This window comes from Mustelus asterias, unplaced genomic scaffold (assembly GCF_964213995.1).
Source record: "Mustelus asterias unplaced genomic scaffold, sMusAst1.hap1.1 HAP1_SCAFFOLD_63, whole genome shotgun sequence".
Taxonomy (NCBI): domain Eukaryota; kingdom Metazoa; phylum Chordata; class Chondrichthyes; order Carcharhiniformes; family Triakidae; genus Mustelus; species Mustelus asterias.
In genome coordinates, this window is record NW_027590128.1 from 1,108,944 (window position 1) to 1,130,777 (window position 21,834).

Consider the following 21,834-nt stretch of genomic DNA (forward strand, 5'->3'; position numbering starts at 1 on the left):
CTATAAAATGATAAAAGACATAGATTGGGTTGACAGTCAGAATCTTTTTCACAGAGTTGAAATGTCTATTACTAGGGGGCATGCACTTCAGGAGAGACGGGGAAAGTTCAAAGGAGATGTGAGGGGTAAGTTTTTTACACACAGAGTGGTAGGTGTCTGGAACGCACTGCTAGGAGTGGCGGTGGAGGCAGATACGATTGGGGTGTTCAATGGGCTTTTAGATAAGCACATGAATTTGTAAGGAATAGAGGAATATGGACCAAGGGCAGGCAGAAGGGATTAGTTTAATTTGGCATCATGTTCGACACAACATGGTGGGCTGAAGGGTCTGTTCCTGTGCTGTATTGTTCTATTTGTGATCTCCATTTAGAAAAAGGAGTGAGGCAGCAGTGCTAACCACTGGCACTGTGGCACGGTGGTCAGCACTGCTGCCTCACAGCTCCAGGGACCCAGGTTCAATTCCGCCCTCGGTTCTCTGTCTGCGCGGAGTCTGCACGTTCTCTCTGTGTCTGCGTGCGTTTCTTCCGGGTGCTCCGGTTTTCTCCCACATTCCAAAAATGTGTGAGTTAGGTTGATTGGCCGTGCTAAATTAACACTAATGTTTGTGGGGATTAACAGGGTAAATATGTGGGGTTGTGGGAATAGGGCCTGGGTGGGATTGTGGTCGAGGTAGACTCGATGGGCCGAATGGCCTTCTATGATTCTATGAAATAGAGGCACTGGAGAAAGGGCAAGAAAGATTCACAAGAATAATCCCAGAACTGTAATCACTTGTGAAAGCGCTGGTGTTTCACCAAGTTTGCTGACTGAGTGAATCCCTTCCCACAGTCAGAGCAGGTGAACAGCCTCTGCCCAGTGTGAACTCGCTGTGTACCTGCAGGTTGGATGACTGAGTGAATCCCTTCCCACGTACAGAGCAGCTGAATGGCCTCTCTCCAGTGTGAACTCACTGGTGGATCATCATTTCCCGAGAGCTTTTAAAGCCGCTCCCACAGTTGGAGAATTTAAAGGATCTCTGCAGAGTGTGAGTGATGTTCTGTCTCTGCAGTCTGGATAACCGAGTAAATCCTTTCACACTCACCGAGCAGGTAAATGGTCTCTCCCCGGTGTGAACTCACTGGTGTTCCTGCAGGTTGGATGACCATTTAAATCTCTTTGTGCAGTGAGAGTGTGCTGGTGGGACACCAATTAGCTTTTGAAGCCACGCCCACACACAGAGCAGCTGAACGGCCTCTCCCCTGTGTAAATGCACTGGTTGATCATCAGTTCCTGAGAGGTTTTGAGTCCGGCCTCTCAGTCAGAGCATTTAAAGGGTCTCTCCTTGGTGTGAGTAACATTGTGTCTCAGCAAGCTGGATGACTGAGTGAATCCCTTTCCACACACAGAGCAGGGGAATGGTTTCTCCCCAGTGTGAACTCGCTGGTGTATCCGCAGTGTGGATAACCTTTTAAATCTCTTTGTGCAGTGAGAGCAGCTGAACGGTCTCTCCCCAGTGTGAACTCGCTGGTGAATCAACAGTTCATGAGAGCTTTCAAAACCAGTCCCACAGTCAGTGCATTGAAAGGCTCTCTCCTGGGTGTGAGTGCTTTTGTGCTTCAGCAGGCTGGACAACTGAGTGAATCCTTTCCCACACACAGAGCAGGGGAATGGTTTCTCCTTAGTGTGAACTCGGTGGTGTTTCCGCAGATTGGATGAACTTTTAAATCTCTTTGTGCAGTGAGAGCAGCTGAACGGTCTCTCCTCGGTGTGAATGCGCTGGTGAATCATCAGATCCGCAGCACTTTTGAAGCCACGCCCACAGTCAGAGCATTTAAAAGGTCTCTCATTGCTGTGAGTGACTTTGTGTGTTGTCAGACCAGATGACTGAGTGAATCCCTTCCCACACACAGAGCAAGTGAATGGCCTCTTCCCAGTGTGAACTCGCTGGTGTACCCGCAGATTGGATGAGGTTTTGAACCTCTTTGTGCAGTGAGAGCAGCTGAACGGTCTCTCCTCACTGTGAATGCGCTGGTGGATATTCAGATCCGCAGCACTTTTGAAGCCGCTCCCACAGTCAGAGCATTTAAAGGGTCTCTCATTGCTGTGAGTGACTTTGTGATTCTGTAGGTGGGATGGCTGAGTGAATCCCTTTCCACACACAGAGCAGGTGAATGGTCTCTCCCCAGTGTGAACTCGCTGGTGTGTCTGCAGGTGGGATGACCGATTGAATCCCTTCCCACACACAGAGCAGGTGAACAGTCCCTCTGCAGTGTGAAAGCGTTTGTGGGACATCAGTTCACCAGAGCTTTTGAAGCCTCTCCCACAGTCAGAGCATTTAAAGGGTCTCTCCTGGGTGTGGGTGACTTTGTGTTTCAGCAGGCTGGATAATTGAGTGAATCCCTTCCCACACACAGAGCAGGTGAACGGTCTCTCCCCGGTGTGAACTCGCTGGTGTTGCCGCAGGTTGGATGATGTTCTGAATGTCTTTGTGCAGTGAGAGCAGCTGAACGGTCTCTCCTCAGTGTGAATGCGCTCGTGCTCTCTCAGATCCGCAGCACGTTTGAAATTGCTTCCACAGTCAGAGCATTTAAAGGGTCTCTCCTGGCTGTGAGTGACTTTATGTCTGAGCAGGTGGGATAACTGAATGTATCCCTTCCCACACACAGAGCAGGTGAATGGCCTCTCCCCGGTGTGACTGCGTCGATGGATTTCCAGGTCACAGGGGGCTCTGTATCTCTTCCCACAGTCCCCACATTTCCACGGTTTCTCCATGGTTCGGGTGTCCTTGTGACTCTCCAGGTTAAACAGTCAGTTAAATCTCACACAGAACACGGGTACAGTCTCTCCCCGCTGTGGATGCTGCGATGTATTTTCAGGCTGTGTAACTGGTTAAAGCTCTTTCCACACTCAGTTCACTAGAACATTCTCACTCGGGTGTGTCTGTGCCTTGGTGCTTTTCCAGTCACATTGATATTAAAGACCTGTTTTCGCAGACGGAACAGAGAAACATTTCTCCTTCTAGATTCAAAGGCCGATAATATTCAGGTCCGATGAATTGAGTGAGGGTGTCAGATGCTGGTGTGATGTTTGTTTCAAGATTTTGGTCTGTTAATCCTCACCTTCTCATATCCTGTAAACGAGTTTGAAAAATTCAACAATGTCAGCACAGGATAGAAATTCAGAACAGACAATTCTAGTTTCTATGGAACATTCTTTCCTCTCTCATTCCCCAAAAGCTGTGAATCTCCATCCCACACACTCTCCCTCCATTCTCACTCTGCTGTATCTAATATTCACCCTCCCAATTCTCCTGAAGGTGCTGATTGAGGCTGATTGACAGATCCATGCTCACTGCTTCCTGTCCTGGGTAGTTTAACAACACCAGGTTAAAGTCCAACAGGTTTATTTGGTAGCAAAAGCCCCTAGCTTTCGGAGCCTTAAGCTCCTTCTTCAGGTGAGTGGGAATTCCTCACCTGAAAGGGGGAGAAAAGAAAGTGTTTTACTCACAGATGCTGGCCTCTTTTAAGGACTGTTTAACTGTGTCCATTGCACTACTGAACCCTTTAAAATCACAGAACGAGTTTAACAAAAGCAGTCCAACAGTTACTAACCCACAAGGCCTGGGGCTGCGCATGTCCAAGGGAGAGGGGAAGCTGCGCATGTGCAGTGGGGAGCTCTCCCCCCCCCCCCCCCCCGCGAACATTCTAAGGTGCTGACCAATGGGAACTCTGGAGGACCGGAAGTTCTCTGCTCCTCCAGCCAATCAGAGCTCCCACATTGTCTGAATGCGGAAGTGGATAATGGACTTGTTCAGCTGCTCATTCCTGCCCAGCAAAGCTGCTGCTGCTTCTCTCTCTGAATGAAGATTGAGACTCAGACAGACTCAAACTCCTCCTGTCGGCACCATCTGTGAGAGTGTGGGCCAGTGGTGCAATGGATAACGCGTCTGGCTACGGATCAGAAGATTCCAGGTTCGACTCCTGGCTGGCTCGATGTCAATTTGAAAAATAGTTTGTGAGCTCCTTTTGACCTAAAAGAGGCCAACATCTGTGAGTAAAACACTTTCTTTGTTCCCCTTTTGCGTTTCTTTTGCATTCTGGGGGAAATTGAGGATTTGTTGAATTTTTAACTTCCAGGTCACCACTCGCTGCCTAAATAAAAATCCTCCTCACATTCTTCATGTATCTGTAACCAGGTAATACAGTGTATTACACACAGCATCAGTCAGCTCATTTATGGCCAAATGTAAAACTTTAACGTGGCTGTCAGCTTGAAGATTAATCATGGATCATTTGCACTTCCACAACCCCCTGAGGCAGCGGCTTCCAGGTAATGACCTTTCTGCACCAAAATAAAATTCTTCCCCACTTCCTTCTCCTTCTCCCAATCCAGTTATCCGGTCCCACATATGGCACAGATTTTAATTTCTAGCGTGTAGGCCGGTCGTTACACGTAGATTTTCAGATCTCTGTGTCCAGTACAGGAAGTAGTCAGTATGGATCCGTTAATCAGCCATAGACTTGGAGGTTGTATACTCAGGAGAGCAGAGTGAGAATGGGGAGAGAGTGTGTGGGATGGAGATTGACAGCTTTTGGGGAATGAGAGAGGAAAGAATGTTCCATAGAAACTAGAATTGTCTGTTCTGAATTTCTATCCTGTACTGACAGTGATGTCTGTTGTAAATTCCTTTCACAGATATCAGGAGATGAGGATTTATAGACAGAAATTTCAAACTAAACATCACATGAAGATTTGACAGTCATTCGATTTATTAGGACCTGAATATCATCGACCTTTGAATCTAGAAAAGCAATGTTTGTCTGATCTGTTTGCTTAAGGAGATTTTAAACATCAGTGTGACTGGAACACACCCGAGTGAGAGTGTTCCAGTCCACTGATAGTGGAAAGAGCTTTAACCAGTTACACAGGCTGAAACAACATTGCACCGTTTACAGTGAAGAGAGATCGTACACGTGTTCTGTGTGGACAAGGATTCAACTGACCATCAAACCTGGAGAGTCACAAGGACACCCGCATCATGGAGAAACTGTGGAAATGTGACGATTGTGGACAAGGATTCATGTTGCCCTGTGATTTGGAAATTCATCAACGCAGTCACACTCGGGAGAGACCCTTCACTTGCTCAGTCTGTGGGAAGGGATACATTAAGTTCTCCCACCTGCTGAGTCACAATCTCACTCACACCAATGAGAGACCCTTTAAATGCTCTGACTGTGGGAGCGGATTCAAAAGCTCTGGAGAACTGGTGTCCCACCAGCGCATTCACAGTGAGGAGAGACCGTTCAGCTGCTCTCTCTGCACAATGAAATTTAAATGGTCATCCACCCTGCGGAGACATCAGCGAGTTCACACCGGGGAGAGACCCTTCAGCTGCTCCATGTGTGGGAAGGGATTCTCTCGGTCCTCCGAACTGCGGGCACACCAACGAATTCACACTGGGGAGAGACCGTTCACCTGCAATCTGTGTGGGAAGGGATTCTTTCGGTCATCCGCCCTGCTGACGCACAAAGTCACTCACACCAATGAGAGACCCTTTAAATGCTCTGACTGTGAGAGTTGCTTCAAAAGTTCTCGGGATCTGATGTCCCACCAGCGCATTCACACTGAGGACAGACCGTTCAGCTGCTCTCTCTGCACAATGAGATTTAGATCATCATCAAACCTGCGGAACCACCAGCGAGTTCACTCCGGGGAGAGACCGTTCACTTGCTCTGACTGTGGGAAGGGATTCACGCAGTTATCTGCCCTGCTGACACACCAGCGAGTTCACACCGGAGAGAGGCCATTCACCTGCTCGGTGTGTGGGAAGGGATTCACTAATTTACCTAACCTGCTGAGTCATAAAGTCACTCACACCAGTGAGAGGCCCTTTAAATGCTCGGACTGTGGGAGTGAATTCAAAATTTCTGGGGAACTGGTGTCCCACCAGCGCATTCACACTGAGGACAGACCGTTCAGCTGCTCTCTCTGCACAAAGAGGTTTAAGAGGTCATCCACACTGCAGAGACACCAGCGAGTTCACACCAGGGAGAGACCGTACATCTGCTCTGTGTGTGGGAAGGGATTCAGTCAGTCATTCACCCTGCTGACACACCAGCGCCTTCACACTGAGGAGAGACCATTTACCTGCACCGAGTGTGGGAAGGGATTCACTCACTCATCCACCCTGCTGACTCACCAGCAAGTTCACAGCGGGGAGAGACCGTTCACCTGCTCCGAGTGTGGGAACAGATTCACACGGTTATCCAGCCTGCAGAGACACAAAGTCACTCACTCCCAGGAAAGACCCTTTAAATGCTCCGACTGTGGGAGTGGCTTCAAAATTTCTGAGCATCTGATAGATCACCAGCGCATTCACACTGGGGAGAGACCGTTCAGCTGCTCTCACTGCACAAAGAGGTTTGGAAGGGCATGCACACTGAGGAGACACCAGCGAGTTCACACTGGGAGAGACCATTCACCTGCTCTGTGTGTGCGAAAGGATTCACTCGATACTCCAGCTGCTGAGACACAATGTCCCTCACACCCAGGAGAGGCCCTTTAACTGCTCTGACTGTGGGAATGGTTTCAAAAGCTCTCAGGAACTGATGATCCACCAGTCCATTCACAGCTGCTGTGTGTGGGAAGAAATTCACCAGTTCATCCCTCCTGCTGAGACACCAGCGAGTTCACAAGTGATGATAGGGGTTGGATTCTGCTGTTATTGCTGCTGTTAATCACATCCAGGACTGAACCATGTTCATTCTGACAGTTGGTGAAGCGGGAGGGTCGGGGGGTTTCTTTCTGCTGGACTGGCTGGTCTCACAATTTTGCTTCCAGTGGGCTGATGCTCTTTGAGCCTGGGAGAGCACATTTCCACTGAAATGACCCACACAAACTGATGAAGAACATTTATTTTATCCTGGACAGTAAATAATGTTTTTCCTCCCACTACAGGTAGATCTAAAGTAAGTACATTTGTCTCTGTTCCATTGAGTCTACAGCACAGGGCCGGGCCAGTCGGCCCAATTGGTCTGTGTCAGTATTTATGCTCCACATGAGCCTCCACCCACCGCTCTTCATCTCCCCCCATCAGCATATCCTTCTATTCCTCTCTCCCTCATGTATGTATCCAGCTTCCCCTTCAATGTATCCATGATGTTCACCTCAACCACTCGCTGTGGTAGTGAGTTCCACATTCTCACCACTCGCTGGTAAAGAGGTTTCTCACTGAAATCCTGGTGGATTATTGAACCCCTTCATAACAAACAAAGAACAATACAGCACAGGAACAGGCCCTTCGGCCCTCCAAGCCCGCGCCGCTCCCCGGTCCAGGATTGAATCCTGAATCCAGGATCCCCGCCCAATTTTCCAGCCTATCTACATACCAATATCCTATCCACCGAGCTGTCCCTCACAGCTACGATGCTTTGTTCATTACAACCTATTAACTTACCCCCACCCCCCCATTCCAGACCATGTGATCTCCAGGGAGAGGCGAAAACCCAGAGTGAAAAACCCCAGAGCCAATATGGGGAAAAAAAATCTGGGAAATTCCTCTCCGACCCCCTGAGGCGATCGAAACGAGTCCAGGAGATCACAATGGCCCCGATCGGAAAATGCTTCCCAACCCTAGTCATTTCCACTTCCACGAACACCATATGAATTCCCTGCTCCCGAGACAGGTTCCCAACTATCCGCAGTCTCACTCTGTACTGGCACCAGCAAGATGATCATAGAATGAAGCCTTGAAACGAGAAACCAGGAACAATTAGCCCGCGCCGCTCCCTGGTCCAAACTCGACCACTCTTTTGTATCCCTCCATTCCCACTCCGTTCATATAGCTGTCTAGATAAGTCTTAAACGTTCCCAGTGTGTCCGCCTCCACCACCTTGCCCGGCAACACATTCCAGGCCCCCACGACCCTCTGTGTGAAATATGTCCTTCTGATATCTGTGTTAAACCTCCCCCCCTTCACCTTGAACCTATGACCCCTCGTGAACGTCACCACCGACCCGGGGAAAAGCTTCCCACCGTTCACCCTATCGATGCCTTTCATAATTTTATACACCTCTATTAAGTCTCCCCTCATCCTCCGTCTTTCCAAGGAGAACAACCCCAGTTTCCCCAATCTCTCCTCATAACCAAGCCCCTCCATACCAGGCAACATCCTGGTAAACCTCCTCTGTACTCTCTCCAAAGCCTCCACGTCCTTCTGGTAGTGTGGCGACCAGAACTGGACGCAGTATTCCAAGTGCGGCCGAACCAACGTTCTATACATCTGCAACATCAGACCCCAACTTTTATACTCTATGCCCCGTCCTATAAAGGCAAGCATGCCATATGCCTTCTTCACCACCTTCTCCACCTGTGACGTCACCTTCAAAGATCTGTGGACTTGCACACCCAGGTCCCTCTGCGTCTCTACACCCTTTATGGTTCTTCCATTTATCGTGTAGCTCCTCCCTACATTATTCCCACCAAAATGCATCACTTCGCATTTATCAGGATTGAACTCCATCTGCCATTTCCTTGCCCAAATTTCCAGCCTATCTATATCCTTCTGTAGCCTCTGACAATGTTCCTCACTATCTGCAAGTCCTGCCAGTTTTGTGTCGTCCGCAAACTTACTGATCACCCCAGTTACTCCTTCTTCCAGATCATTTATATAAATCACAAACAGCAGAGGTCCCAATACAGAGCCCTGCGGTACACCACTAGTCACAGGCCTCCAGCCGGAAAAAGACCCTTCCACTACCACCCTCTATCTTCTGTGACCAAGCCAGTTCTCCACCCATCTAGCCACCTCCCCCTTTATCCCATGGGATCCAACCTTTTTCACTAGCCTACCATGAGGGACTTTGTCAAATGCTTTACTAAAGTCCATATAGACAACATCCACGGCCCTTCCTTCGTCAACCATTTTGGTCACTTCTTCAAAAAACACCACCAGGTTCGTGAGGCATGACCTCCCTCTCACAAAACCATGTTGACTATCGTTAATGAGTTTATTCCTTTCTAAATGCGCATACATCCTATCTTTAAGAATCTTCTCCAACAACTTCCCCACCACGGACGTCAAGCTCACCGGCCTATAATTACCCGGGTTATCCTTCCTACCCTTCTTAAATAACGGGACCACATTGGCTATCCTCCAATCCTCTGGGACCTCACCTGTGTCCAGTGACGAGACAAAGATTTGCGTCAGAGGCCCAACGATTTCACCTCTCGTCTCCCTGAGCAGCCTTGGATAGATTCCATCAGGCCCTGGGGATTTGTCAGTCTTTATATTCTCTAACAAACCTAACACTTCCTCCTTTGTAATGGAGATTTTCTCCAACGGTTCAACACTCCCCTCCGAGACACTCCCAGTCAACACATCCCTCTCCTGAGTGAATACCGACGCAAAGTATTCATTTAGGATCTCCCCTACCTCTTTGGGCTCCAAGCATAAGTCCCCACTTTTGTCCCTGAGAGGTCCGATTTTTTCCCTAACAACCCTTTTGTTCCTAACGTATGAATAAAATGCCTTGGCATTCTCCTTAATCCTGTCTGCCAAGAACATTTCGTGACCCCTTTTTGCTCTTCTAATTCCCCGTTTGAGTATTTTCCTACTTTCATTATACTCCTCCAGAGCTCCCTCCGTTTTTAGCTGCTTGGACCTAACATACGCCTCTCTTTTCCTTTTGACCAGTCCCTCAATTTCCCTGGTTATCAACGGTTCTCTAATCCTACCCTTCCTATCCTTCTTTTTTACAGGCACATGCTTGTCCTGTAGCCCTAACAACCGTTCCTTAAAAGACTGCCACATACCAGATGTGGATTTACCCTCAAACAGCCTCTCCCAATCAAGAGCTGCCAATTTCTGCCTGATCCCACTAAAGTTAGCCTTCCCCCAATCCAACACCTTACCCTTGGGACACCACTCATCCTTTTCCATCACTATCCTAAAGCTAACAGAATTGTGGTCACTATTTGCCACATGTTCCCCAACCAAAACTTTGAAGACCTGACCGGGCTCATTCCCCAGCACCAGGTCCAGTATAGCCCCCTCTCTAGTTGGGCTGTCCACATATTGTTCCAACGAACCCTCCTGTACACATATTACAAATGCCTCACCATCCAGAGTCCCTGCCCTCAGCGATTTCCAGTCTATACCAGGGAAATTGAAGTCTCCCACTACAACAACCCTATATTTCCTGCACCTATCCAGTATCTCCTGACATATCCATTCTTCCACTTCCCTTGGGCTGTTGGGGGGCCTGTAGTACACCCCCAACATAGTGACTGCGCCTTTCCAGTTTCTAAGCTCCACCCAGAGTGACTCGCTACACGACTCCTCCGAATTGTCCTCCCTCTGCACCGCTGTAATATGCTCTCCAACCAATACCGCTACTCCCCCACCTCTTTTGGCCCCTCCTCTGTCTCGCCTAAAACACTTGTACCCTGGAATATTCAGCTGCCAGTCCTGTCCCTCTTTCAACCAAGTCTCTGTCACCGCAACCACATCCAAATTCCTCGTGCGCATTAAGGCCCCAAGTTCGTCTGTTTTACCTGCTACGCTCCTTGCATTGAAGTATAAGCACTCCAGACCCCCAGGCTCAGTGAGGTCGTCCTCCCCCAGAGTGCTCTTCTTCTTTGCCAGCCTTGTCCCAGCCCCAAGCTCGTCCCCAGCCACCACACTTATAGACCTAATATTTTGATCCCCACCCCCCTGCCATACTAGTTTAAACCCCCCCGAACTGCATTAGCAAAGCTCCCAGCCAGGATATTTGTGCCCTTCCAACTTAGTTGTGACCCCTCCCTCTTGTACAGGTGCCATCCTCTCCTGAAAACCTCCCATTGGTCTATGAAAATAAAGCCCTCCCTCCTGGACCAGTCCTTTAGCCAGGCATTCATTTGAACCAACTCCCTATTCTTATCCTCACTGGCACGAGGCATTGGGAGCAGCCCAGAGATGGCCACCCTAGTGACCCTACTTTTTAACCTATTTCCCAACTCCCTGAATTGCTCTCTTAGGACCCCCCTACTCTTCCTATCTACGTCATTTCCACCAATGTGTATAATGACATCCGTTTCTTTATCTTCCCCTTTTAAAATGCCTCCTATCCGCTCGGAGACATCCGTGACCCCAGCACCAGGTAGGCAGACTACCATCCTGGAGTCCCGTTCGCCCCCACAGAATCGCCTGTCTGTCCCTCTAACTGACGCATCCCCCACCACTATCGCTCTCCTAACCCCTCTCTTCCCTTTCCGGGCCACAGAGCCTGACTGTGTGCCAGTGACCTGGTCACTGTGTCTTACCCCTGGAGAGGCACACTCCTCCACACTATCTAAAACAATGTACCTGTTTTGGAGTGGGACAACCACAGGTGACCCCTCTTCTAACTGTCCACTCCCCTCCCCTCTCACACCTGTCACCAAGCCCTTCCTATTTTGAGACACCTCTGGAGACCTCCCTTGTACTTTACCCTTCTGCCCTTTACTCCTCCTAACTGTGACCCACGTGCCATTCTCCCGATGCCCCGGTGTAACTAGTTGCCTATAACTGCTGTCAATTTTTCTCCCATTTTCCCTGACTAGGCTAAGGTCAGCGATCTGCAGCTCCAGTTCCCTAACACGGTCCCTCAAGAGCTGCAGTTCCACGCACCTGGTACATATGTGAACCTCTGGGAAGCTCGGTGTTTGCAGGAACTCCCACATCCCACATCGGAAGCACTGAACTGGCCGATCACTCATACCTGCCCTTATCCTTTATAGGGTTGGGTAAAAAATAACTAGCCTTGCCTTGCCCTTTTAGCCCAAGCCCTGTGAGCCAAAGCCCTTATAATGCACACTCTGCTACCCACTCACTCCACTGCCCGCTCCCGACGCTGCCCGCTGTATAGTGCAGACGGCTTTTTATGCTCCCGACGAACCCCCCAAGTAACTGCCTTTTATACTAAGACTCAACCTCCCAGAATCCCCTTCAGCTGACCTCACTTCCTCAATTCAAAACCCTGAAAAAAGCCCGCGAAATATACTAGGAATACCCTTAAATGAATAAATGAATAATTAAATCACTTCTTAGCTTACTCTCAGCACTCCTGCTAAGACTCTCTCCCCCACTCTCACTCCAGTTAAACAAAGAGTTAACCTTAAATTCTTCCATCAGGTCACCCTTCAGTCTTCTCTTTTCTAGAGAAAAGCAGTGCCAGCCTTTCCTGAAGGTTAAATGCTCTCAGTTCTGGGATTATTCTTGTGAATCTTTGTTGCCGCTTCTCCAGTGCCTCTATTTCCTTTTTCTAAATGGAGATCACAAATGTTGACAGTGCTCCCAGTGTAGCCGAACCCTGATTCTAAACAAGTTGAACAGAACCTCCCTGCTGTTCAATTCTATTCCTCGAGAATGGAACCCTGTATATGGGCCCCACGCTTTAGGAAAGATGTGAAGTCCTTAGAGAGGGTGCAGAGGAGATTTACAAGAATGACTCCAGGGATGAGGGACTTTAGTGAGTTCGAGAGACTTGAACAGCTGAAATTTCTCTCTTTAGATCAGACAGGCATTAGGATTGGGAATGGGGCCATTCAGCCCATTGAGTCCATGCTGGCTCTCTTTAGATCAAACTGTTGCCCTGTTCTCTCTCCGTGTCCCTGCGGATTTATTTCCCTGAAGTTCCCATCCAATTTCCTTTTGGAAACATTCCATTATCTCTGCTTCAGCCGCTCGTAGGAAGTGAGTTCCAGATATTTACCACTTCAAATGCAAACGAGGAGCAGAGAGCACAAAAGGAGGCCGTGTGACCCATTGTGCCCCTGCTGCCTCTTCAAACATTCTCAGCAACAAGGTCAGGGAGGCCATAGAACCATAGAAAATTACAGCTCAGAAACAGGCCTTTTGGCCCTTCTTGTCTGTGCCGAACCATTTTATGCCTAGTCCCACTGACCTGCACTTGGACCATATCCCTCCACACCCCTCTCATCCATGAACCCGTCCAAGTTTTTCTTAAATGTTAAAAGTGACCCCGCATTTACCACTTTATCCGGCAGCTCATTCCACACTCCCACCACTCTCTGCGTGAAGAAGCCCCCCCTAATATTCCCTTTAAACTTTTCTCCTTTCACCCTTAACCCATGCCCTCTGGTTTTTTTCTCCCCTAGCTTCAGCGGAAAAAGCCTGCTTGCATTCACTCTATCTATACCCATCAAAATCTTATACACCTCTATCAAATCTCCCCTCAATCTTCTACGCTCCAGGGAATAAAGTCCCATCCTATTCAATCTCTCTCTGTAACTCAGCTTCTCAAGTCCCGGCAACATCCTTGTGAACCTTCTCTGCACTCTTTCAATCTTATTTACATCCTTCCTGTAACTAGGTGACCAAAACTGTACACAATACTCCAAATTCGGCCTCACCAATGCCTTATATAACCTTACCATAACACTCCAACTTTTATACTCGATACTCCAATTTATAAAGGCCAATGTACCAAAGGCACTCTTTACGACCCTATCCACCTGTGACGTCACTTTTAGGGAACTCTGTACCTGTATTCCCAGATCCCTCTGTTCAACTGCACTCTTCAGAGTCCTACCATTTACCCTGTACGTTCTTCTTTGGTTTGTCCTTCCAAAGTGCAATATCTCACACTTGTCTGCGTTAAATTCCATTTGCCATTTTTCAGCCCATTTTTCTAGTTGGTCCAAATCCCTCTGCAAGCTTTGAAAACCTTCCTCACTGCCCACTACACCTCCAATCTTTGTATCATCAGCAAACTTGCTGATCCAATTGACCACATTATCATCCAGATCATTGATATAGATGACAAACAACAATGGACCCAACACCGATCCCTGCGGCACACCACTAGTCACAGGCCTCCACTCAGAGAAGCAATCCTCCACAACCACTCTCTGGCTTCTTCCATTGAGCCAGTGTCTTATCCAATTTACTACCTCCCCATGTATACCCAGAGACTGAACCTTCCTAACTAACCTCCCATGAGGGACCTTGTCAAAGGCCTTGCTGAAATCCAGGTAGACAACACCCACTGCCTTCCCTTCATCCACTTTCCTGGTAACCTCCTCGAAAAACTCTAATAGATTGGTCAAACATGACCTACCACGCACAAAGCCATGTTGACTCTCCCTAATAAGTCCCTGTCTATCCAAATATTTGTAGATCCTATCCCTTATCACACCTTCCAATAACTTGCCCACCACCGACGTCAAACTTACTGGCCGATAATTTCCCGGATTTCTTTTGGAACCTTTTTTAAACAATGGAACAACATGAGCCACCCTCCAATCATCCGGCACCTCCCCCGTGAATACTGACATTTTAAATATGTCTGCCAGGGCCCCTGCAAGTTCAACACTAGCTTCCCTCAAGGTCCGTGGGAATACCCTGTCCGGTCTTGGGGATTTATCCACTCTGATTTGCCTCAAGACAGCGAGCACCTCCTCCCCTTTAATCTGTAAAGGTTCCATGGCCTCCCTACCAGTTTGCCCTATTTCCGTAGACTCCATGCCCATTTCCTCAGTAAATACAGATGCAAAAAAACCATTTAGTATCTCCCCATCTCTTTTGGTTCCATACACAGTGTACCACTCTGGTCTTCAAGAGGACCAATTTTATCCCTCACTATCCTTTTGCTCCTAACATACCTATAGAAGCTCTTTGGATTTTCCTTCACTCTGTCTGCCAAAGCAACCTCATGTCTTCTTTTAGCCCTCCTGATTTCCCTCTTAAGTAGCTTCTTGCACTTTTTATACTCCTCGAGCATCTGATGTGTTCCTTGCTGCCTGTACATTTCATACAACTTCCTCTTAATCAGTGTTACAATCTCCCTCGAGAACCAAGGTTCCTTATTCCTATTTACTTTGCCTTTAATCCTGACAGGAACATACAAACTCTGCACTCTCAAAATTTCTCCTTTGAAGGCCTCCCACTTTCCATTTACATCCTTACCAGAGAACAGCCTGTGCCAAGCCACACTTCCCAGATCCCTTCTCATTTCATCAAATTTGGCCTTTTTCCTGTTCAGAACTTCAACCCGAGAACTTCAACCATGTTAAATTCTAACATGTGACTGGAGTTTTATTTTAAAAATTAATGTTGGATTCACCTACATGCTTGTGGAAGCTGCATAGCTGGCAGGAATTGTCTGAACTAAGAATTTCTTCTATGAATTTGATCAGTTGGAGGACATTATATTCTGTCAAATCTGGCTCAAGAATAAGGTTGATTGCTCAGTTCAAGTAAGAAGGAAAGCTATTGGCTTGCAGCAAGTGTCTTTTCGAACCAGGATATCTTGTATTAACCTTATTCAGTTGTGGGACATGGGCGTCGCTGGCTGGCCAACATTTATTGCCCATCCCGAGATGCCCTTGTTCAGAGGGCAGTTGAGAGTCAACCACATTGTATGAACCAAATGTGTTCATTAATTATTACTGTATTTAGAACAAAGAACAAAGAAAGTTACAGCACAGGGACAGGCCCTTTAGCCCTCCAAGCCTGCTGCCGGACTAAGTTAAAACCCCCTACCCTTCCGGGGACCATTTCCCTCTATTCCCATCCTATTCATGTATTTGTCAAGATGTCCCTTAAAAGTCACTGTCATATCTGCTTCCACTACCCCCCAGGCAACGAGTTCCAGGAACCCACTGCTCTCTGTGTAAAAAATCTGCCTCGTACATCTCCTTTAAACCTTGCCCCTCACACCTTAAACCTGTGCCCCCTAGTAATTGACGCTTCCACCCTGGGAAACAGCTTCTGACTATCCACTCTGTCCATGCCTCTCATAATCTTGTAGACTTCTATCAGGTCGCCCCCTCAACCTCCCTCATTCCAGTGAGAACAAACCAAGTTTCTCCAACCTCTCCGCATAGCTAATGCCCTCCATACCAGGCAACATCCGGGTAAATATTTTCTGTGCCCTCTCCAAAGCCTCCACATCCTTCTGATAGTGTGGCGACCGGAATTGAACACTATATTCCAAGTGCAGCCTAACTAAGCTTCTCGAAAGCTGCAACATGACTTGCCAATTTTTAAACTCAATGCCCCGACTGATGAAGGCAAGCATGCCGTATGCCTTCTTGACTACCTTCTCCGCCTGCATTGCCACTTTCAGTGACCTGTGTACCTGTACACCCAGATCCCTTTGCCGATCAATACTCCTAAGGGTTTTGCCGTTTACTGTATATTTCCTATCTGTATTAGACCTTCCAAAATGCATTACCTCACATTTGTCCAGATTAAACTCCATCTGCCATCACTCTGCCCAAGACTCCAACCAATCTATATCCTGCTGTGTCCTCTGATGGTCCTCATCACTATTCGCAAATCCACCAACCTTTGTGTCGTCCGCAAACTTCCTAATCAAACCAGTTACATTTTCCTCCAAATCATTTATATATATATATAACAAACAGCAAGGTCCCAGCACTGATCCCTGAGGAACGCCACTTGTCACAGCCCTCCATTCAGAAATGCACCCTTCCACTGCTACCCTCTGTCTTCTTTGACCGAGCCAGTTCTGTATCCACCTTGCCAACTCACCTCTGATCCCATGCCACTTCTCCTTCTGCACCAGTCTACCATGAGGGACCTTGTCTAAGTCCATGTGGACAACATCCACTGCTCTACCCTTATCAATCATCTTCGTCACTTCCTCGAAAAACTCGACCAAGTCCGTGAGACACGACCTCCCCTTCACAAAACCATGTTGCCTCTCACTAATACATCCACTTATTTCCAAGTGGGAATAAATCCTGTCTCGAAGAATTCTCTCCAATAATTTCCCTATCACTGATGTAAGGCTCACCGGCCTGTAATTACCTGGATTATTCTTGCTACCCTTCTTAAACAAAGGAACAACATTGGCTATTCTCCAATCCTCTGGGACCTCCCCTGTATGATGTGGAGATGCCGGCATTAGACTGGGGTAAACACAGTAAGAAGTTTAACAACACCAGGTTCCTCTGGCTCCACACATAGATTCCCTCCCCTATCCTTGAGTGGGCCAACCCTCTCCCTGGCTACCCTCTTGTTCTTTATATATGTATAAAAAGCCTTGGGATTTTCCTTAATCCTGCTGGCCAATGATTTTTCGTGACCACTCTTAGCCCTCCTATCTCCTTGCTTAAGTTTCTTTCTACTTTCCTTGTATTCCACACTTGCTTCGTGTGTTCCTCCCCTGTAGCCAGTGAGGATACAAAGATCTCTCTCAAGACCCCAGCAATTTCCTCCCTTGCCTCTCTCGGTATTCTGGGGTATATCCCATCAGGCCCTGGGGACTTGTCTACCTTAATGTTTCTCAAGAACCCCAATACCACCTCCTTTTTGATCTCAACATGACTCAAACTATCTACACATCCTTTCCCAGACTCATCCACCACCAAATCCTCTTTGGTGAATACTGACGCAAAGTACTCATTTAATATCTCTCCATTTCCTCTGGCTCCGCGCATAGATTCCCTCCCTTGTCCTGGAGTGGGCCAACCCTCTCCCTGGCTACCCTCTTGTTCTTTATATATGTATAAAAAGCCTTGGGATTTTCCTTAATCCTGCTGGCCAATGCTTTTTCGTGACCTCTTTTAGCCCTCCATTCTCCTTGCTTAAGTTTCTTTCTACTTTCCTTGTATTCCACACTTGCTTCGTGTGTTCCCAGCCTCCTAGCTTTGACAAATGTTTCGTTTTTCTCTTTGACGAGGCTCACAATATCTCTCATTATCCAAGGTTCCCAAAACTTGCCATACTTATCCTTCACCCTTACAGGAATGTGCCGGTCCTGAATCCCTATCAACTTACACTTGAAAGCCTCCCACACGCCAGATGTTGATTTGCCCTCAAACATCTGCCCCATCTGGTAGCTATTTATTAGCTACCAGTCATTAACAGATGAGAAATTAATGAGCCTTAATTGAGTTATAGTTAATCAATGAATCAGTCGTCATAGTAAAAGATTGAGTTTTATTTGCTGTAAAAGTTTAATTGCTGTGTATGTAAAGAATGTGCAATGAGGATAAATGTACTGGCGAGAGAGACCTTCAAGCTCTGATTAGCCTCAATATTTGAAACTGTGAGAATAAGGGGATTGTATAGAATCAGATAAAGGGATAGTATGAACCAGTTCTCTTGTATTCCTGTCTAAGATAGTAAGAGGTGATGGTGTCAGTAATTGAGGATCCAGTTAAATTAATCTAGTGGTCAAATTGACCAATTGTCATGATACAACAGGCCCAAATCTGACGTGAGGTAATCGTCACTTTGTGGATAAAAGTAGAGGTTCTGAAGGTCTTCCTTGGGAGCCAAATACTGAAAACTCCCGAGGCTGAGTTCCAAGGAAATTACTGCCAGAGAAGGAGCCAGACTCCCGAGGCTGAATTCCACAAGAATTCCTGTGAAAGAAGGAGCCAGAGAGGGTTACGCTTCTACGGACTGATCACCTGCATGAAGTTGTAAAAGTCAATATCTTAAAGTTGTTCAGCAAAACTTTTTCATTCAGTAAACTTCTTTTTAAATTTCCTATCCAGAGAATTCTGCCTTTACCACAAAGAGGACAGGGAACAGGCTACAGATGAATTAAAGAGAAACCATTTGTGTCCAGAACATTGTGAACATCCTTTTACTCTGGTTGTCTTTGATGCTCAAGTCATTTTCTGATTGTTTTAACCATGTTCTGTTTCATTAATAAACTTTGATCAGTAAAATATTTGATTGTTCTGGACTTTTCCTGCTGAGATTGATGCACTTTAGAGAAAGCGGGTGAGAGGGCTCTTTAACAGAAAGTGAGTCCCTCTAAGATAATTGGCAAAGGAGCCAGAGGGGGAGATGAGATTTTATTTTATTTTTTGACACAGCGAGGTGTTCTGATCTGCCTGAAAACAGATTCAATAGAATCTTTCCAAAGGTTAAAGACTTGAAAGGGAAAAATTTGCAGGGCTGTGGGGACAGATCAGAGTGGTAGGATGAATCAGACAGTCCTTTCAAAGAGATAGCAGGGGCACGATGGGCTGAATGGACTCCTCCTGCAGCCTGTCAATCTCAGCCTCCTGCTTTTGTGCAGGTTAAAAGGGACAGATTTCAGTGCAGCCTCTTCCCTGTATATGTATTTAAAGAGACAGGTTTCTCTTTAGCTCTGAGTGACTGATATAACAATTGGTTGGAGGCCCATTTCCCAGTCAGTCCTCCAGCCCCTTCCTGTCTCTCTATTAGTGCGACGCCCATGGCAGTTTCCCAACTGGGGCGCAGGCCTCGTTATTCTCAGCTAAATTCAGCCCCCAGCTCCGTCGCCTGGCTGTCATTGACACGCGCAACAGAGAGACAGAAAGGTGCCCCAGGCTCAAATGGGAAATCAAAACTCGGGGCTTTAAATGAACTGTTAGGATCTCTGTAACGATCAACAATTAAAAAAAAAAAGAATTCTAAGCCCAGTGAGTAAATGAAAGAATCACACGACAAAACTTCAAGTTTCTGGCCTTTATTCCAACAAACTGGAAGCAACAATGATTAAACACTTTTTTGAAGGGAACATTGCTCTTAAACTTAAAATTAAACTTTGCCCTTTTACTCTTAACACCATCAAATATCCCACTCAACCGTTATATTTTATTCTGCCTTGGAATGTTGACACTCTTTCTCCAAAAACCAGTCCAAAGTGATTCTTTACTCCCCAAGGGTTTATTTCCATTGTTTTCCTTTTCCAGTCTGGCAACCTTTAATCCCAGAACTGTCCTTCACAGTGATGGTTCTCCTGGGCATTTTCCCACTCACACAAGCAAGGCGAATCTTCCAGCCTTGTTTCACAATTCTCAGGAATTTGTGACCAACATTCAACACCGGAGCAGATGTAGGTCATTTGGCCCTTTGAGTCTGCTCCACCGTTTATTTAGGTCATGGCTGATCTGTTTGTGTTGCGTTCCACATTCTCGTTCTATACCCAATACTTTTGATTCTCTTACCCAACAAGAATTGGGATAAAGGCAAAATTCTGCTGTTGTTGGAATCTGAAACAAAAACAGAAAATGCTGGACAATCTCACCAAGTCTGACAGCATCTGTAGAGAGAGAATAGAGACAACATTTTGAGTCAGGATGACCCTTTGTCAGAGCTGAAGACAAGGAAAATCGGACATAATTTATACTGTAAGGGTCAAGAATTGGGAAGCAATCTATTAAACCTCCTCTGAACCACTTTCAATGCATTTGTATCATTTCTTAAATAGGAGACAAAGTTGCACCCAGTGTTCAACATGCAGTCTCCGTAATGCCCTGTATAACTGAAGCATAGTAAGAAGTTAAACAACACCAGGTTAAAGTCCAACAGGTTTATCTGGTAGCAAATAAACCTGTTGGACTTTAACCTAGTGTTGTTAAACCTCTTACTGTGTTTACCCCAGTCCAACGCCGGCATCTCCACATCATAACTGAAGCAGAACATCTTTACCCCTTTGTTCAATTTCTCTCGTAATAAAGGATAGCATTTCATTTGTAAGAACTTTGATTTATTTGAACTAAGATTTATGGGGTTCTCTTGTTTACAATAACCTCCCTAATCGTAAATCACACCAGGTTCCAGTGACTTAACCATCTGGCAAGAAAGAACACATTGAATGGTGAATTCAGAAAGTTTATTAATCATTAAAAATGTAACAAGTCAGAAAGATAAAACAGAGTGTTGATTAACAGTGAATAGAGAAAGAATAGAAAAATGTTGAAAGCCCATCTTAGCCAATTCCCATAAATCTTCAATTATAAACTAAAATAGACATGAGTTTTCAGATGATTTGAAAAGAAATGAATTGTCTGCTGAAAGGGTTAACTTTTCTTCAGAACCTAAAGGGATGGGGAGTGAGCAGAAAAAAATTGGCACACAATAATACCACTTTACACAAGTAAAAAAATCAAAACAAACTCGATTGTAAACTTCAGCTCTTCATTTTTTTGTTATATTCCATAACCTAATTATTTTAATTGGATCAGTTTTTTTAGGGATGGATAACTTCTGTTCTTTATAAACTGCTTCACTCATTTTGTTGATTCTACATGGGCTCGCAGAATCAGAACCCAGACTTTACCATCCTTATCCTTTTTCCCCTTTTCCCACCACTCCCTCTGTTTTGCAGGAAGGTCGTAGGGATTCCAATCAGAACTAATCATTTTATCATAAAAGTTAAACACTGCGGATGCTGGAATCTGAAACAACAACAGAAAATGCTGGAAAATCTCAGCAGGTCTGACAGTATCTGTGGAGACAGAATGGAGTCAATGTTTAAAGTATGGATGACCCTTCATAAGAGCGGTTATGAAGTGTCTTCCAGACTCGAAACGTTGGCTGTATTCTCTAATAATTTTATCGATACGTTTCTTGTTCTTAGTTTCCAATTAGCAGGTAAGAGACCTGTCCAGTCCTCACTCGAGCTCTGATTTTTTCACTGGCCATGCTTGAGTCAGTTTATAACCATTAGAATCTACTCAGAGGTCTGCTTTTCAGACCAGTGCTATTTGGAGTATACCGTCACTTCACCGACTAACGGGTCACAAACCCCTCAAAGTTCTTATCACAAATTTGGGATAAAATAATTTAAACAATGCCTGAGAATGCTTTTTAACTTCTTAACCAACTATCTCCCACTGTTTGTTGATTGGTCAGACCTTCTCTTCACAGATTCGGGTATCTCAGCCACTGAACACCAGTCGGTCCTGGAATAAGTTTAATTCTAACTCATTCTGAGTAAATATTCTCACCAGGTCCTCTGTTGGGCACTAAGCAGCTTTAATGGTCCGTGATTGCAGAAACTGAGCAGTCACAGGAATGTGGTCAAGATAGTCCAGTCCCATAATGCCTCACATTCAATCTGCAGTCCTTCAATT

The 21,834-nt window shown here is 46.3% G+C and overlaps 1 protein-coding gene and 1 non-coding gene across 2 annotated transcripts; both read left to right on the forward strand.

Moving 5' to 3' along the window:
• Positions 1 to 3,766: 3,766 nt before the first annotated feature.
• On the forward strand, positions 3,767 to 18,668 carry LOC144483359 (uncharacterized). Its single transcript, XM_078202076.1, has 3 exons — positions 3,767 to 4,028; positions 4,675 to 6,947; positions 18,496 to 18,668. The coding sequence occupies exon 2, from the start codon at positions 5,018 to 5,020 to the stop codon at positions 6,542 to 6,544; it is 1,527 nt and encodes a 508-aa protein (XP_078058202.1). The 5' UTR covers positions 3,767 to 4,028; positions 4,675 to 5,017; the 3' UTR covers positions 6,545 to 6,947; positions 18,496 to 18,668.
• Positions 3,899 to 3,971, forward strand: trnar-acg (transfer RNA arginine (anticodon ACG)). The gene has a single exon. It is a non-coding gene; the product is annotated as a tRNA-Arg (tRNA).
• Positions 18,669 to 21,834: the final 3,166 nt, after the last annotated feature.

Coding starts and splice junctions, on each gene's coding strand:
- LOC144483359 (XM_078202076.1), top strand. CDS start 5,018: ATGGAGAAACTGTGGAAATGTGACGATTGTGGACAAGGATTCATGTTG.